At 36.2% G+C, this 18,395-nt stretch overlaps 1 protein-coding gene across 1 annotated transcript in view; it reads left to right on the forward strand.

The window, feature by feature from the left end:
- Positions 1 to 18,395, forward strand: part of LOC129260973 (serine/threonine-protein kinase ATR-like) — a 71,731-nt gene that overhangs the window by 37,410 nt on the left and 15,926 nt on the right. The window contains exons 25-38 of the mRNA XM_054898992.2: positions 1,112 to 1,204; positions 1,835 to 1,936; positions 3,125 to 3,220; positions 3,858 to 4,031; positions 4,689 to 4,846; positions 5,992 to 6,111; positions 6,932 to 7,151; positions 7,801 to 7,869; positions 8,504 to 8,641; positions 9,371 to 9,525; positions 14,925 to 15,117; positions 15,811 to 15,948; positions 16,251 to 16,434; positions 16,875 to 17,056. Coding sequence (XP_054754967.2) covers positions 1,112 to 1,204; positions 1,835 to 1,936; positions 3,125 to 3,220; positions 3,858 to 4,031; positions 4,689 to 4,846; positions 5,992 to 6,111; positions 6,932 to 7,151; positions 7,801 to 7,869; positions 8,504 to 8,641; positions 9,371 to 9,525; positions 14,925 to 15,117; positions 15,811 to 15,948; positions 16,251 to 16,434; positions 16,875 to 17,056 — 2,022 coding nt within the window. The remainder of the gene's footprint in view (positions 1 to 1,111; positions 1,205 to 1,834; positions 1,937 to 3,124; positions 3,221 to 3,857; positions 4,032 to 4,688; positions 4,847 to 5,991; positions 6,112 to 6,931; positions 7,152 to 7,800; positions 7,870 to 8,503; positions 8,642 to 9,370; positions 9,526 to 14,924; positions 15,118 to 15,810; positions 15,949 to 16,250; positions 16,435 to 16,874; positions 17,057 to 18,395) is intronic.

Consider the following 18,395-nt stretch of genomic DNA (forward strand, 5'->3'; position numbering starts at 1 on the left):
AACTCAAAATATTAATTTTGAATTTATTTTGACCTTTCAATAATGCCGGTCTAGGAGTGTTTGCATTTGAATACGGTTTTTGTCTCGCCTGCATAGCAGAGTGAGACTATAGGCGCCGCTTTTCCGACGGCGGCGTCAACACCAAATCTTAACCGAAGGTTAAGTTTTTGAAATGACAGCATAACTTAGAAAGTATATGGACCTAGTTCATGAAACTTGGCCATAAGGTTAATCAAGTATTATTGAACATCCTGCCTGAGTTTTACGTCACATGACCAAGGTCAAAGGTCATTTAGGGTCAATGAACTTAGACCATGTTGGGGTATCTGTTGAATTACCATCATAACTTTGATAGTTTATGGATCTGATTCATGAAACTTGTACATAAGAGTAATCAAGTATCACTGAACATCCTGTGTGAATTTCAGGTCACATGACCAACGTCAAAGGTTAATGAACTTTGGCCATGTGGGGGAATCTGTTGAATTACCATCATAACTTTGAAAGTTTATGGATCTGATTCATGAAACTTAGACATAAGAGTAAACAAGTATCACTGAACATCTTGTGCGAGTTTCAGGTCACATGACCTTTCAAAGTTTATAGATATAGTGTATAAAATGTGGATATAGGGGTAGGTTTTAGGTCACATGATCAAGGTCAAATGTCAATGAACGTAGTATTGTATCATTATATGAATGGTGTTTTCTGTGAATAATTATTTTATAGTAGTTTTCAAAGTCAGCACTGCTGCTATATTGAATCACGTGATGCAGGTGAGACCGCCAGAGGCATTCCACTTGTTTTATTTTCAGTGACACCTAGGAAAGGTAGAAAGTTTGACTTAAAAATATTAACCATTATAGTACTTAGGACTACTGGTTTGTAAAGACTATTCCAGCGACAAATGCTAGAAATTGCCGACCAAGTTTCTATTGGTCAATTAAATAGCAATTTCAGTAACATATAATGTCATGTAATGCATATTTAAGACAAAGTTGTACGTAACAGCGTACAACACAAAGCAAATTGCCTGAAATGTCGCAGGTTACTCATTTGATATTTCTTATTGAAAGTTATTTTTTGTTATCTTCCATTCATTATCAAATAGCGAACTTTGGAGTTTCTATTACCTCACATTGTTAGTAAAGCCAGTGCCGAGGCAAGCGTCTTACTCAAAGCCATGGCTAGAACATTGAAAATGGTAAGTATGTCAAAATAACAGAAAGTTATTGTCTTCTATAGTATATAAAACATTCATCTTCCACCATAAACTTACAAAATGTACACAGGTCGGTGATTCATGTATGCAGCAAATCGATTGAAAACTTTGAATATTCACATGACAAATTACTATGCAAATCATCAGCGAATAAATATTTACAACAATTAACAGTGTTGTAAAAAATTGCAGATAGTCAATTTATTGTCCCTTTTAATCCCGGCTTCCAATTCCCCAAATTGTGTCCCCAGGGCCCATTAAAACAAAGTTAGCGAAAAGTGGCTTCTTTGAAAGGACAATTCTGATTGGTTCGTAGTCAGTCGACTGAGTCAAACTCGCATGCAACAACGATGATCTTGATAGGCCATTTCATTTAGCGATTAATTGCTATCCTTTGTGATTCGGGGCCCAGGTCATGCCAATAGAAGTCTATCCTATTTATTTGATATGTACAGTAAACAGTGTTATATTGTTATGGTAGCCAAGGTTTTCCACTCTCCTGAACATCATCATGATTTTTTCCCCAACCTGTTCAGTGTATCAGTACACCCTTAAATGTCTCTGATTACATTATTCACAGGAAGAATTCAATTATGTTTCACTATTAACCAGAGTCACAGAGAGATGTTGGTTGAGAACTTCAAGTTCATATTCTCTTACTTGGTGAGGACACAAGGCAAGACTGAGCTAGAGAAAGCATTACATTACATTCAGGTAAATTTCTCTTTCAGGTATTCTCATTGGTCCATAGATAAGCCATGGTTTCATTGGGTGATCTATGGGTAGCCAAATATGATAGAATTTCTGAAAAGTGAGGTTTATTGTATTACTAATCTAGGTACTTAAATTAACTATCTAAAATAAGCCTGTTCACGGTTGTAAACTGCGCACGAGCAGAAAAAGGTCATTGGAGACAACCATGAAGGTGGCTTTCAAATTCACTGACATAGGCATTTGTGATTTGATGATTATTCATGTATTCCTTTCAAAATATTTATCACATCCAAGCTGAAGAGTAATAAATAGAGCCTTCATAATCACTGGTATTTGACAGTAGCCTAAACAATAGTCAAATGTGCCAAAGGCAGACAATAAAACAGATTTCCAAACTTTATCCCTGATGTACTATTCTAGTCACCTAGTCTATACAATGCCTTTTGTTCTTAGAATTTGAACACTCTACCGGTAAAGCTTACGCAACATCTACATTTGAAATTGATAGTGCTTATCCTAATGAAAAATCACAAAGGTCATTGGAGAAAAGATGATCATGAGCTAACCGTGAACTGGCTTATTGTCTGAGAACAATGAGTGAGTGAGAGTGAACCATTATGTGTCTGTTTGTACTGTATATTTGTTCTATAATGTATTGTTTATAGGCATGTACCGGTATCCTATTTCTGCCTTTTGAATGGAAACCAATGTTCCTGATATGGATAATAAATGATTAATCTTACACCTATTGAAACGTGAGATTAGAAGTCCAGTGGATGTAAGAATTGTGACAGTGCAAACAGGTGTCATACTTGGCTTCTCATAGATAAAAAAAAAAACTGATTTTAAAAAGATATTTACTTTGTAGAAATGTCTGAATTTGGACTGTTTGTTTTATTTAGATAAATAGGAAAAGGGATTTATTTTTCATATATCTTGATTGATCCTAATTCCAGATGTACATGTAAGTCATGTGTCAGTTTCTTTTAGAATATTGAAATTATTTATTCATCTTTATTTTTTTTGGGTGAAAACTGTTTAATTACTCCATTGCAAGCAAAGTCATGTTCAGGCCAGCTCTGAGTTTATTCTCTTGTAAATCATATTGAATATCAGGGATTTTATGAAATATGGTAGTGTATGAACCCTGTGTATACTGTTAACTCACTTCTTTCATTTGATGAATAGAGTGAGACTGAGATTGAACTAGGGAGCCTGCTGAGGATGGATTATCAAAGTCTTCATAATGAACTTCTCTTGCATCTTAGTCATAACTATTCACAGGTGGGTCTTATGGAGCATTGCAACTTGCAAGCAATCAAGCAAGTCCCAAAATTAAGTGTGAAGGGGTGTTGCAAGAAAGCCTGAGATACAATTAAACAAAATCAACCACAAATTAGTGTTTAATCATAGTACTTATTCTTGATGTTTTCACTTACATTTTAATTAGAATTAAATGTTAGTTTCTTGCATCAACTGATTGCAGTGATTACAAGACATTGCAGTTCTTATCAGTCAGAAGTGAAATATGGGTTTCACTCCAGCTTTTAATAAATGGATGGATTAAATTTTGTCAAAAGTAGGGGGGAAAAAATCTCTTGAAAGATTGAGAGTATCCTGTCCTAGTGTGTATCAGCAATACCTTAGAGTTTTAGATGAAGTGAAAGTAATCTATCTAAAAAAGTAACCAATAAAAGACAATTCTTTTAGCATTTTGTGATAGAAGCATGTGTACATTATACATGTTCATCAGTTGTTTGAATTTCCCACAGCAAGAAGATATTTACATGTGTGCTTACAAATTTGGTGTGCATTAAAAGATTGTGTCTCACATTTAAAATCTCATAATGTTTTAACATAACAGGTCCATTCTCACATTGTTAAAATTGTTAAAACCACATTCTTAAAATGTTTGTTATAGGTGTTCAGTGGCCTTGCAATGCTAGCATCCCGTGATGACGGATACAAGGGACCTCGTCCTATCACACACCCATCAGATATGGCTGACTTCCTACAACCGAGGCTACTAGGAATCCTAGCATTCTTTGATTCTCAGCTTCTCAACAGTAGGATACCCATACAAGACAAGAAACAGGTGAAGATTTGATAGGGAGAAGAGAAGTTACATGGTTTTGCACTATTTGGTATACTTCTTAGATGGTCTTATCTAATTCAGTTCATTGTTCTCAAAGCTAATTGCGGTTTTATCCAATCGTTATGTGGTTGATTACTCATATAAGATAATTCCCTTAATTATTCAAATAGTCTATTTGACACTAAGTAATTTCTTCTCAAATGATCATGCATTCCTCTTTGTGAATAAAGATACCACAGCAATACATATGTTATGTAATAATTCAGTGGCAGTGATAATGAGTGATAATGATAATAATGATGGTGATTACTACTACAATGATGATAGTGACGATTATGGAAATGATGGTGATGATGGTGATGATGATGATGATGATGATGATGATTGATGATTGTTGATGATGATGATGATGGTGGTGGTGGTGGTGCTGGTGATGATGATGATGATGATGATGATGATTGTGATGGTGATGATGATGATGGTGATGGTGATGATGGTGGTTGTGGTGGTGGTGGTGATGATGATGATGATGGTGATGATATAATAACGATAATGAAGATGATGGTGGTTGTGGTGGTGGTGGTGGTGGTGGTGGTGATAATGATGATAGTGATGAAAATAAGATCATCTGCTTTGTTGATATCTTTGCATCTACAGGCATTGGAAAGTCTTGTATGTATCATGAAGCTGATGGGACCGAAGCATATCACAGGTGTTAGAGTCAAGGTCATGACGACACTCAAGATTGGTCTCCGCTACAAGGAACATGGCTTCCCAGCTCTATCATGCAAGGCATGGGACTGCTTTATTCATAGGTAAGATGCTTTTGTGCTACCCTTTCATACATGATACTAGTCAAACAAGGAGGCAAACAATCAATCAAAATTTTTCTATGGCAATTACCTATGATATTCCTTTCGCAAAAAGATATTTATACCATCTTGAATTAAATGTTTTGCAACGATAAAATTAGAGATGAATTTAGCAGACAATCAATGAATGAATCAATTTGTTTTCAATTGGTTAATTTCTGATCTCAGCCGCCGTTCGCGCGGTCACACCGAAATTTGGCACGCACATTCTATACCACATTAACTACAAGCTAGTATAAAAAAATTATGAAAATAATTGTTTTTAATTATTATGAATAAAATATGCAAATTTATTCATAAAAACATTATTTGCATATTTAAGACCCTATTTCACTTCAAATTTTCTTCTTTTTTTGCAGATGTCATCTTTGTAATCTAATTTAAAGGTTTCCACAAAGAAAAATTGCGAAAGCCAATTTTTTCCTTATGTATTTGTTTGTTTTTAGAATTTCTTATGTATTTCTTTGTGTTTTCATCTTTTGTTTTTCATTGTTTTTTCAATGAAAATTATAACATACCATTTGACAACTAAATTAAACCCTAAATTAATTAAGCAGACCAATTAGAACAGAAAATAATCAGTCTTTATGCATTTCATCTCCCTTAGACTTTGTACACAAAGTATAAAAATGAGCCATTCTCGGCATGACATTGCCTCGTAAAAAGTCATGTGACATCGCGATGGTATACCCGTATGTCGCAAATTTGATCTCAAAAGTTGCATGAGACTTCAAAGGAAAAGTCATAAAGTTTTGCGGCGCTATCTTTTTGCGTTTCGGAAATATCGCACGAAGCGTCAAGGGGGGCCATGATGCCCCCCCAGTCCTTTTAGGGTTAAGACATCTGCTTAATTATCAATGAATATAATCTTGATAGTGTTTATGCCTATCTTGGGATCTAATGTTCAGTCAGGAGAATATTTTTTCTACTTCTTTTATGTCAAGGATGTCAGTCAGTCAATCATCAATCAATTATTTATTTAGTCAGTTTATCATTTGATCAATTAATCAATTATTTCATCAAACAATCGGGCAATAAATCATTTGTTACTCCGGTAATTGATTGCTAACTGTTTTTTGTATCGACAGCGTTGACGCATCATCTCTTGGTCCAATGTTAAGTCAGGTGATTGTCACTCTATTACCTCTCCTCAATCAACTACCTCAGCAAGTCAGTACTATCATACACACTCTCATCATAGATAACAGGTAAGAATTTTTTAGACTCCACGGGGAGAATACCGTAAAATAGTCGCTTGTCACATTTCATTTTGTGGGGCGGATTCAGTTCTGGTAACTGATCACTCTGACAGAGCTGCCAACTATTAAGAAAAAGTCATAATTATTACGATTTTCATGCCATTACGCTTTTGACTTTAGTTATTACACTTTTGAGGGCAAAGAAGTTAGGTTATTATTTAATACTATCACGATAGTAATACATTGGGCAGTGGCAAACTCATCTGAAGGCGGCCAATGATAGTTATTATTGGCATGATTGTTTATCTTTGTTGACCTCGCTCTGAATGTCATCATCACATGCTTAAATACTGGCTCTCCTTTGATTTATCATGGATTTACACAAAAGAGAGAGGACCACTAAATGATTCTGAATCTGAGCCTTGAAAGAAAGAGGATTCATTTCTTCTTATGGAATCTGTTCTTTATATTACCTCTTCAAAGAAATTTATAATACCACGTGGCGCATATGAAATTATGACTTTTTTGTCAAAATTATGACTTTTAAGCTTCTAGATTACTCCTTTTCACTTTTAAAGGTTGGCAGCTCTGCTCTGAACTAAGTACTAAAGTATCAGCCAGGCTAGGCCAGTTTATTGCTTTCAGTCGGCTTGTCTTTACAATAGTTTCCGCCCCCAGTCCATTGTGCCTGCAAATTGGTATGCCGATGAAGTAGCTAGCAGCACATGGAGTGCTTGTCATAAAAGTAATATTACTTTGGGTTTAAGTGAAGAGGTCCATACCTGAGGTTAATAAACATCTGATAATTTTCTCACTTTCCCATGTACAGAGATGCATTCAGTGAGCGATTCAATGAGATCTACTTCCTGCCAGACATTCCTGAGCTTCAAGAGGTCAACACACTTTTGAAGGAGCACAGGGAGGACCCCTCAAGCCAGCCTGACCTTCGAACCTTGCTGAAGAGGTCACTGAAAGGGGTCAGTCATGAGAGTGTGGATGTAAGAATCCATGCTCTATCCAACCTCAGGGATCTTCTCCAAGCAAATCAGGTAGTTACTCCTAAATGCATTCATTTGTGAGTTTTATTCATATATTAGGAATATGTTCATTTCCACTATGCATTGATCTTCTCCAACTTAATCGGATAGTCATTCCTACATGCATCCCATTAACACTTCAAATATACGCACACAAAATGTGTTCATTTTTCACTATACAGTGATCGTCTTAAGCCAATAACTAAGGTAATATTCCCACATAATTGTCTAAATGGTAATTTTGTGTTATACTAAAGAAAAATATTGCTATGGTGTGATTGTACAGAAATGTTGTAATTGAGTTTTGGATATCCAAAACCTTTGATGCCCTTGACACATACCAAGACATCTAGACCCTGAGATCAAGAGCATGTCAAGATATATGAGATTGAAACTGAGATTATGGCGTCTTGAAACAAGTCAATGGTGTATGGTTGGCTTGATTATATTTGTGGGATGAGTATAAGGTTGATCTAATATTCCAGCTGTTTATTTCATCTCAAAAATATATGTGCAGTTGTTAATTAGAAGATGTAATTTTAGGATTTGCATTATATTTGATAGAAATTCTTGTATTAATTATTATTGTGATTTTTCTTTAAAGGATTTTAGATTCTAGTGACTATCGAATTTGATAACCAATATTTATTTGTCTTTTCAGAGTTGTCTTCATGAATATGTTGTGGGCAGTGAGACAGTTGCACCAGTCATTAATGAGCTTGTATCAGTTGTAAGTTCTGATTAAAAAAAATACTAATCCTATATTTTTGATAAACATTTGATTAGACATTTCTTTTTAGGGTTTTAAGTGCAAAATAAATATGTATGCTCTTTCCTAATATTTGTTACTTGCTTTTAAAAGAAAACATACTGTATATAATATTGCACTATTTCACAGAATTTGATGTTGCATTTTTTTTCAGGGAAAATTATCTTTGATGATAAATTGATTTTTCATTGTTTTCTGGTTTACTTCATCTGACTTCAAAGTAAGGGTGAAAGCTTTTAAACAGTCAAAAGACTGATGACCTATGGTTCCCTCATCTGGGCTCCGTAACACAAGGTTTGAGATGAATTGCAAATATGAAAGAACCGCACTGATTGGTTCCCGGTCAGTATTTTAATCAGAGCGCACATGCAACGATGATCTTGATTGGTCAATGGTATTTAGCGATTGATTGCAAACCTTCGTGTTACGGAGCCCTGGACATTGTAGTGCATGTCAACTGGATGACCTTCAACTTTGTCCCAAACCCAGTTGCATGATTGCTGAAGCTTTCATAACATTTGTATAAGCTTAACAATGTAAAATTATTGAATATCAAAGAAAACCTGATGTTGGCATGTCTCTCTCAATCTTGCAGCTTCTATCAGGGTGTCATGACTCTGATCACACAGCTCAGAGCCTATTTGGTGAATGCCTTGGTGTGTTAGGAGCTATTGACCCAGGAAGATTAGATCTCAACACCACATCAAAGAAAGCAGACATGTCCAAGTTTCATGTAAGTGCATGAAAGCATTGTCAAAATTAGCAAGTAGAAGAATATATTGTAAGGGGAATTAGGTAAAGAGAGAAAAGGAGAAAGAGAAATGTCTTATGGAGAATTATGTTCTTTTGAAATGACATTGTTCTAGCAGCAGAAATAAGGTACAATACCTGAAGGTGAAAGGGGTAAGAACGAATAGAAAGAAGAAAAAGAATTGATCAACATTAGAGAAAGAGAGAATTCTTAACTCAGAAGTTAGCAATGGTGTAGTAGCAGAAAGGAAAGTTGAAGTAGCAACTGAATAGAACAATTGCAACAAACTAATGGAATAATATATGGAGAATAACATTTGATTTTGAAAAGTAAACAATATAATTTTATAAAGTATATAAAGTTAGGACCTTCTGTTAATTTCATAAATGGTGATGTAATCTTATGATATTTTTTGCAAGATGGTGAATCTTTTCTCGTCATTGTATGCTCAATTTTACTCGTAGATGCTGTGATGTCATGTTAGATTAGGAAGCAATTCTCATTGCTTTGTTCCATCCCCATCCATGAACCCCTCCCTATCTATCTCTCTCTCTTCTTGTTTCCCTCTCTGCCACTTCCATCATCTCTGGTCTCTCTCATACTATGCATCTTGCTAAGCCTCCCTGCTGCTTTCTTCATGTTTCTCTCTCTTACTCCATTTCTTCTTTTACTTTCTACCCTTTTCACACTATTATCATCCATGATATACAGGCCAGTGTAGAAGATGTTCATTTTGCCTTTGACCTGATCAATGACCTTGTGAGAGCATTCCTAGCAGCTGCTGACCCCAGGTCACAGGATTGTTCTGCATATGCCATCCAGGAAATGCTCCAGATATTTGAGTGCAGAAACGTCAGCAAAGATGGGTTAGTTGTCAATGTTGTCTTTGCACATGTATGTAGCTATATCCTGTCAGTCTATCTACCCAACATAAGAAGAGTGGCGCTAAAGTCTTAATTGCGAAAATAGTCTAGCGTCTATGATGAAGTGATATTACTGTATATAAAGAATGTGGAGCTGCTTTAAGGTGTATTTTGTGGCTGCCTTTTTATGATTTTTTATGGAAGTTTTCTCTATATATATATGGAAGGCTATAGCAGAGCTGCCAACCATTACGTTTTTGCCGTAATCATTACGTTTTTTCATTCAAATTACGGCATTATGGTTTTTCTTTTCAAATTACGTTTTTTGACAATTTTGATAATGTGTGTACATAATTGTATGTATGTGGAGTGCGTGTTGAGCCCACTGAACTAGAAATACGTATTTCTAGTTCAGTGGTTGAGCCCGAGATGAGCCTGGTATTTGCGCGTGCGTAGTCGCCCGCCGGCCGGTTTTCCAACGCACTTTAATAATTTGATAGCGTGCACGTACATATACGTTAGTTGAATATGCGAGCGGCATGCATGGTACGAATCGCGATGTATAGCGACTGGTAAATACGTCTGTAAGGATGATGACGTCATCCAAGATGGCAACTTACGATGACAAACGAAAGGATCGAGGATGATTATGTTTTGATCATCATTTGAAAGGAAATAACAGTAACTGCGGTCTAAGGTACGATATTTCTGAATTTTATATATTTTATCTTAAATTTGCATGTAATTTCTTTCCTATAAAGTGATGTTTTATGTACAAAAAAACGATCCGAAAATCAGATTTCAGAATTTAGATCTAACGTTACTGCTAATACGTTGTCTTTACGCACGGGCCAACACTCTTCAGGTGATCGAGCCAACGTTTGTTCTTGCAGCGCAGAGCGAGGAGTACGATGAATAGTAGGGTAATTCCCAAATGTAGTAAGAGAAGAGTCCATTTGTAATGGAGGGGGATTTGGAGGTTTGAGGGAAATTATTATTCCATTTGCAAAATTTTACAAAAATACTCATCATATATATTAAAGATTGAATCATCAAAATATATTTTTCATATACTTTAAAATTAATTGTTGTGATAAAGAAATGAAATTTTGAGGCTATTTTCTTGAATTGATTAATATCAATTCCCTTCGGATAACGGTACTGTCTGGTTAATTTTCATCAACTCGTAATCGTATCAAACAAATACGATGAATTCGGCTTTGAAAAGACCTGGAAAGCTCTTCATTGTCCCTTGAAGTAATAATTCTGGGTGATATTCAACATTTATCGATAGTTTCACATGATTTATACTAGAGAGATGTCCTACTGCCTTTGGAATTCATTAAAAAGTCGGCACTTTAGCATTCAGTTTAGCAGGAATGGGAAGATTTCTTCCCCGGTTCTGGCGGCCTAGATGTCTGCTCTATAGTGCCGTCACTGCTGGGGATGATTGAGTGTGCGTGCAGTGTGATTGAGGCTGAGCTGTGCACATCGTGAAGTGATTTACGATGGGACTTTTGTGGAATGATTTCAACTTCTTATCTATAGATCTATTTGAATTTTAGATTAGATTGATTTATGAATAATTTTTCTATATTTGTGGAATGTTACATGTACACTTCCATTTTATGACACTTTAATTTTAAAGGGTACTGTTTGGCAAAAACAATGTTACTTGGGAAGAGAAGTCTGAATTGATGTCAACTTTTTTTTTATATTTCTCTTAGTCTACAATTTGGTAGTTTTGTCAGGAAACTCAACATAAAACAATTAATTATTTTAGAAGTGGAAAGGAAGCCCCAGAAAAATGGGGCCCTAAAAATGTTCACCAGAACTGATTTTGGTGCCCCTGAAAGAATTTTTTCTCGACAGATCTTCACTTTGATAAGTGCCGGAGTAGGTTGCACTACAAAATGAAAGGCCTACTTGTCATTTTTAGAAAAATTTGCCTAGGTGCCCATTTGACTAGAATAAAAGTGGCCTTCATGTCCTTTAGAATGGCCTTGATACCCCTTGAAATTTTGGGGCATCCAAGGCCAGGCCACTTTGCCGGTTGCCCCAAGCTGAAAGTGCCCATTTGAAAATGGCCTTGCCCCTCTCAATTCTTAATTCAAGCCCTGCTACTGAGTACTGACTTAATTAAAATAAGGGTCCAATTTGTAACGCTCCGTTACTTAGCCCAGACTAGGCCTAGAGATTAACTTTTTTTTAATTGTTCACTGCATACATACTTTTTGCATTGGATGTTTGTCGCATGTCGTTTTAAGGTTCGTTTTAACACATTCCTTTTTTTTGTTGGAAATTCCTTTTTTTGGCCATAATGATTCCTTTTTTTGCTTGCACAAGGTTGGCAGCTCTGCTATAGGCGCCGCTTTTCCGACGGCGGCAGCGGCATCAACACCAAATCTTAACCGAAGGTTAAGGTTTTGAAATGACAGCATAACTTAGAAAGTATATGGACCTAGTTCATAAAACTTGGCCATAAGGTTAATCAAGTATTACTGAACATCCTGCCTTAGTTTTAGGTCACATGACGAAGGTCAAAGGTCATTTAGGGTCAATGAACTTAGACCATGTTGGGGGAATCAACATCAAAATCTTAACCTAAGGTTAAGTTTTTGAAATGTCATTACTTAAAAAATATATGGACCTAGTTCATGAAACTTGGACATAAGGTTAATCAAGTATTACTGAACATTCTGCTTGAGTTTCACGTCACATGACCAAGGTCAAAGGTAATTTAGGGTCAATGAACTTTGGCCAAATTGGGGGTATCTGTTGAATAAGAGTAATCAGGTATAACTGAACATCCTGTGCGAATTTCAGGTCACATGACCAACGTCAAAGGTCAAAGAACTTTGGCCATAATGGGGGTATCTGAGTGTTGAATTACCATCATAACTTCGAAAGTTTATGGATCTAATTCATGAAACTTGGACATAAGAGTAATCAAGTATCTTTAAACATCCCGTTTGAGTTTCAGGTCACATGACCAATGTCAAAGGTCATTTAAGGTCAATGAACTTTGGCCATGTTGGGGGTATTTGTTGAATTACCATCATATCCGTGTAAGTGTATTGGTCTAGTTCATAAAACATGGACATAAGAGTAACCAAGTATCACTGAACATCTTGTGCGAGTTTCAGGTCACATGAACAAGGTCAAAGGTCAATGGACTTAAGCCATGTTGAGGGTATTTGTTGAATTACCATCATAACTCTAAGTATATTGGTCTAGTTCATAAAACTTGGACATAAGAGTCATCAATTATCACTGAACATCTCATGCGAGTTTCAGGTCACATGATGAAAGTCAAAGGTCATTTAAGGTCATTAAACTTTGGCCATTTTAGAGGTAATTATTAGATTGCTGTCATAACTTTTAAAGTCTATAGATATAGTGTATAAAATGTGGATATAGGGGTAATCAAGTATCACTGACAAGTTTTAGGTCACATGATCAAGGTCAAATATCAATCATGACGAAAACCTCCATTTGAGAACACTATACCCCAGTTTCCCTTCTCATCAATTCTCATCTCCAAGTACGACAAACCCTAACTGCCCCAAGCAAGCAATTTAAGTATCAAAACACCTGTTTCTTGACCTCGGTTCGAAGATAACACAACAGCCCGGCATATACAGTCACAGCAGGGTGCCACTTACATGTACGATGGATTGCAATGTGTGTAGTTCAGGGCCCGTAACACAAATCTTAGCAATGATCGTAGAAAATTTTTCTACAATTGATTCCATTGACTACAATGTACAATCAATCGTGAAAATCAAGCGTACGATCAATCGCTAACCTTTGTGTTACGGGCCCCTGGTGAGCGTCTAAGAGCCTGCTATGGAGTTCCGTGTATACACGTGAAAGTGCAACTTTTTTCTTCTTTCTTTCTTTCTTTCTTTCTGTCTTTTTTTCTTTCTTTCTTTCTTTCTTTCTTTCTTTCTTTCTTTCTTTCTTTCTTTCTTTCTTTCTTTCTTTCTTTCTTTCTTTCTTTCTTTCTTTCTTTCTTTCTTTCTTTCTTTCTTTCTTTCTTTCTTTCTTTCTTTCTTTCTTTCTTTCTTTCTTTCCTTCCTTCCTTCCTTCCTTCCTTCCTTCCTTCCTTCCTTCCTTCCTTCCTTCCTTCCTTCCTTCCTTCCTCCTTCCTTCCTTCCTTCCTTCCTTCCTTCCTTCCTTCCTTCCTTCCTTCCTTCCTTCCTTCCTTCCTTCCTTCCTTCCTTCCTTCCTTCCTTCCTTCCTTCCTTCCTTCCTTCCTTCCTTCCTTCCTTCCTTCCTTCCTTCCTTCCTTCCTTCCTTCCTTCCTTCCTTCCTTTCTTTCTTTCTGGCTGTCTTATTTTTTTTTCTTTCTAGGCCAATTTTCTTCATCCACCCCTTTTCTACAGTACGTTTGCGATAAAAAAAAATAGTTACAGTTATAGTTTGTATTTTAATTAAGAATAAGACTTTGGGGGGAAAAAGAATAATGATTTCATATTTGTTTGCATATCAGCCGCATGATTATTCTACTGTGTATGTTGGTATGCCATTACTTTTTTTTCCGAACGTTAGGACTGTATCAATGCGCGAATTGAACGGCATGCATCCCATATTTTCTTGCTGGACAGAAACTATGGGATATATATGCATGCGCAGCGCTGAGCCCGGTCCCTGCAAAGCATGCCGTCATTTTTATTTGCTTGCTTTCCTTATTTCGAGGTCGATTTTCTTCGTTCGAAATTGAAAATGGACTAACATTGGATTACTGAATACAATATGCCTTTGAAAACGTGATTAAATATCAAATACAATAATTTCATTCCGAAGGTCCTACTACAGGCAGAGAAGTCTTACGTAATAGCACAGCTGTTTATCTTTTCGTTCTTTGCTCAATGCTCATATACTGGCCTGTGGAGGTGAAATTGAGACAGCGGGGATTACCCCGGGATTACCTGATCAAGCACGGTTGATAAGGGCTTGGAAATGATTTTTGGGATTCCCAAATGGAAAATGGGGTATAACCCCGCAGTTTGCAATCTGAACTGCGGTCTTTCTCCAAACGGGGGTTTGACGTAATGATGAACGTAGTATTGTATCATTATATGAATGGTGTTTTTTGTGAATAATTATTTTATAGTAGTTTTCAAAGTCAGCACTGCTGCTATATTTAATCGCGTGATGCAGGTGAGACCGCCAGAGGCATTCCACTTGTTACCAAATTTCATTGTTCCTGCACCTTTCTTCAGATAATTAGACCATGTTAATCATTTGTCAAGCTGTTCAGAACAAAATTGGTAACATTGTATCCTTGAACTGATTAACCTATAAAATGTAATTTTACACTTTTATGATTATTGAGCGAACAACCTACAGTATCAAGATCAAAATGTATCGCAGGTTAAATGTATCTTATGTTATAGACCTGGCAGGCAACTGTGGCGGCGCTTCCCTGAGCATATCCAGGAAATCTTATCCCCTCTCCAAAACACCAAGTACATTCCCTCAGCAGCTTCATCTATCAGCAAAGTGACTGTTCACCCCATATATCGCAGCAAGAAGGTCAAGACCTTCAAAGATTGGGTGTGCACCTGGACCAGTTACCTGGTCACCAAGGTAAGACTGGCTTATGTATGTGTACATTGTATGTCATTGTAGGAGCCTGAGCTCTTTAGGACAGTTCCATAAAAGATATATATCTGACTGCCGCCCCCCCCTATATGCTTTACATTTCCCAATGATTTGTCTTCATGCATCATATGAGGTGTAATGCTGATTATGGCTTGAGTGGTTCAGAAAGTGAAGTAATAATGTGGTCAGACGTGCAAAAAGGTTGGTCATTTCGTGGCATTCAAAATCTGGTTTCTTGGATGCAACTTAAGGATGAAAAATGTCAAGAATAGAATGCATGCTTTTAATAAAAACAATGTAACAAAATTAAATTATATCTCATTCTCAGTCTTAATTTGATATCAATTGGTGTTTAAGAAAATTATCACACTTCCATACCATCCAACATGTTATTGATTTAATTGAATTCCAGATACCAGACAAACTACAATGTAAGCTAAATCATCGGATTCTTGGTCATTTCAAAGGCTTCCATAGTTTTGCTTTGGTTTTTAATGTTAAAGAATCCCAGATTTCTGGAAATTTTGTGATTTATTGATAAATTTAATCATACATACTGTACATGTATGATTGTATGTTTTGCTTCACATTACAATAATAACAACATGATCATCATTTATACCAAGGTATCATGTCTGTCCTTTCAGTTTGTTTTGCATCCTTTCTTTCATTGCCTAGGTTAAAGCCAACAAGCCTGGTCGTATCTTCCGAGCGTGTAGCATGATCATCAAACATGACATCCACACAGCCATGTTTCTGCTTCCATACACACTACTCTATGCACTACTTGATGCCAATGATGATGATAAGCAAGAGGTTTGGAATTAAGATGTCTTCATAGCATTAGAGTATTTATTCCATCAACTAATGACAAAGATCACTTGGTCTTGCTTGGCGTTTCATTATAGAAAAATTCTGCATTCAACAATTCTTGAATAAGAATAAGGTGTTTAAGAATCCATTAAAAAGATTAAAATCACTATATGGAATTCTATGACAAACATGCTCTTGATTAATAAAAATGCAGGATTCCAGTAGCTGATAACCTAGAATTATAACTTAAATCACAAGTTGTATTAATCAGGGTCCAACGTAATCATTTATCGATTCAATTATAGATTCAGAATGAGCTTCTAGCTGTACTGACCCATGCAGAGAGAGTAGAGGATCAGAGACCTAGTGAAGATCGTCACATGAGCGCTCAAACGGTCTTCTCTGTTCTTGATCACCTGACTAACTGGAAGAGACAACGTATGCAGATCCTTCAGGCTGCTAAGAGTAGGCGAGGGGCAAGCAACTCTGGTGAGTTTTAGAGAGTGGCTTTTAGATTGGTTCTTTCTTTCTCTTCCTCTCTCCCCCTCCTCTCCATTTTTGTTTTCACCTCCATCTTTCTCTCCTTTCCTTCTCTGAGTTCTGCTTCTTTCCATTTTTATCTTCATTCTCCCCATCACTTATTAGATTATGAATATGAAAAAAGATATTGCTGTTCTTTCAAGTTCAGCTTAATTGGCTTTCCTTCTTCATGATATATTTAATTTCAAAATAATCATCATGATCTTTGATGTATGCATCATTGTGAGTTATTCTGTATTCCGTTCGTAAATTTATTTAAAGAAAAAATAGGTAAGATTTACATCAAGTAAATAAAAATAATGAATTATGTCCTTTATTGTATTTCAGTTGTAAATGATATTTAGAATTGATTGTTGTGATGCTAAGTCCGTATTCCTTATATATTACAGGTGAAATAGCCTCTATTGAAAGATACCTTGAGTGTGTGAAGGTGTTCCTACAGGAAATCCCACAGGACATCCTAGCGAGGGCGTCCTTCAACTGCCGAGCCTATGCCAGATCTCTGATGCACTTTGAGGGTTACATCTTTTCAAACAATCAAGATGTTCAAAACCATTTGGGTTTTCTGCAGGTATGGCTATATCCCAAGGCTCCCTATAGGTATCTATGCTAATGCTGTGGTAATAATAGTAGAGCATTAGGAGCATCACACCTGACAGATATGACCTCTACATAAGAACCCATTATCATTATTTGATTATTATTGGTCTATGTATAAACTGTACATAGCTATGGATGAAGTTGATGGTGTATTAGGGGTAAATTGCCAACTCGCCCACTCATCACATAATCTACCTTCATTTAGTCTAATGCCATTCCGTACATCAACATTTCATCTAACAACCATTCGGTCCAATAACCAATTGGTCCAATCATCATTTCGTCTAAGCACCAGTTTGTCTGTGACCATTTCGTCTCAGCGACAGCCAGTTGGTCTAATATCTATTTTATTGTTAAATCATTCACCCAATTAACACTTGGTCCAATTAGATCAAACAGTATATAGACTAAATGGCTATTGGACCAACTGGGTATTAGATGGAATGGACGAAATGACAATGAGAACATGTGGATAGTGGACGAACTGATGGTAGGTAGACCAAATGAAAGTAGACGAGTTGGTTATTGAACGAATTGGCATTGGACCAATTGGCATTGGACCAATTGAAAATAAACCGTATTAGGGACATCTGCGATCAGACTTAAGATGATTACATGTACCATCATGTATTCATAAACACTGTCATACCATTGGTCTTTTTAGAAACTTTACATAGCTATGGATGAACCTGATGGTGTATTTAATAGGGGTGTCTGCAATCAAAATCGAGATGATTACCACCATGTATTCATAAACACTTAAATATGATGTTATTGGTCTTTATAGAAACTATACATAGCTATGGATGAACCTGATGGTGTATTTAATAGGGGTGTCTGCAATCAAAATCAAGATGATTACCACCATGTTTTCATAAACACTGAAATATGATGTTATTGGTCTTTATAGAAACTATACATAGCTATGGATGAACCTGATGGTGTATTTAATAGGGGTGTCTGCAATCAAAATCTAGATGATTACCACCATGTATTCATAAACACTGAAATATGATGTTATTGGTCTTTATAGAAACTATACATAGCTATGGATGAACCTGATGGTGTATTTAATAGGGGTGTCTACAATCAAAATCAAGATGATTACCACCATGTTTTCATAAACACTGAAATATGATGTTATTGGTCTTTATAGAAACTATACATAGCTATGGATGAACCTGATGGTGTATTTAATAGGGGTGTCTGCAATCAAAATCTAGATGATTACCACCATGTATTCATAAACACTGAAATATGATGTTATTGGTCTTTTTAGAAACTATACATAGCTATGGATGAACCTGATG

This window comes from Lytechinus pictus, unplaced genomic scaffold, assembly GCF_037042905.1.
Source record: "Lytechinus pictus isolate F3 Inbred unplaced genomic scaffold, Lp3.0 scaffold_19, whole genome shotgun sequence".
NCBI lineage: Eukaryota > Metazoa > Echinodermata > Echinoidea > Temnopleuroida > Toxopneustidae > Lytechinus > Lytechinus pictus.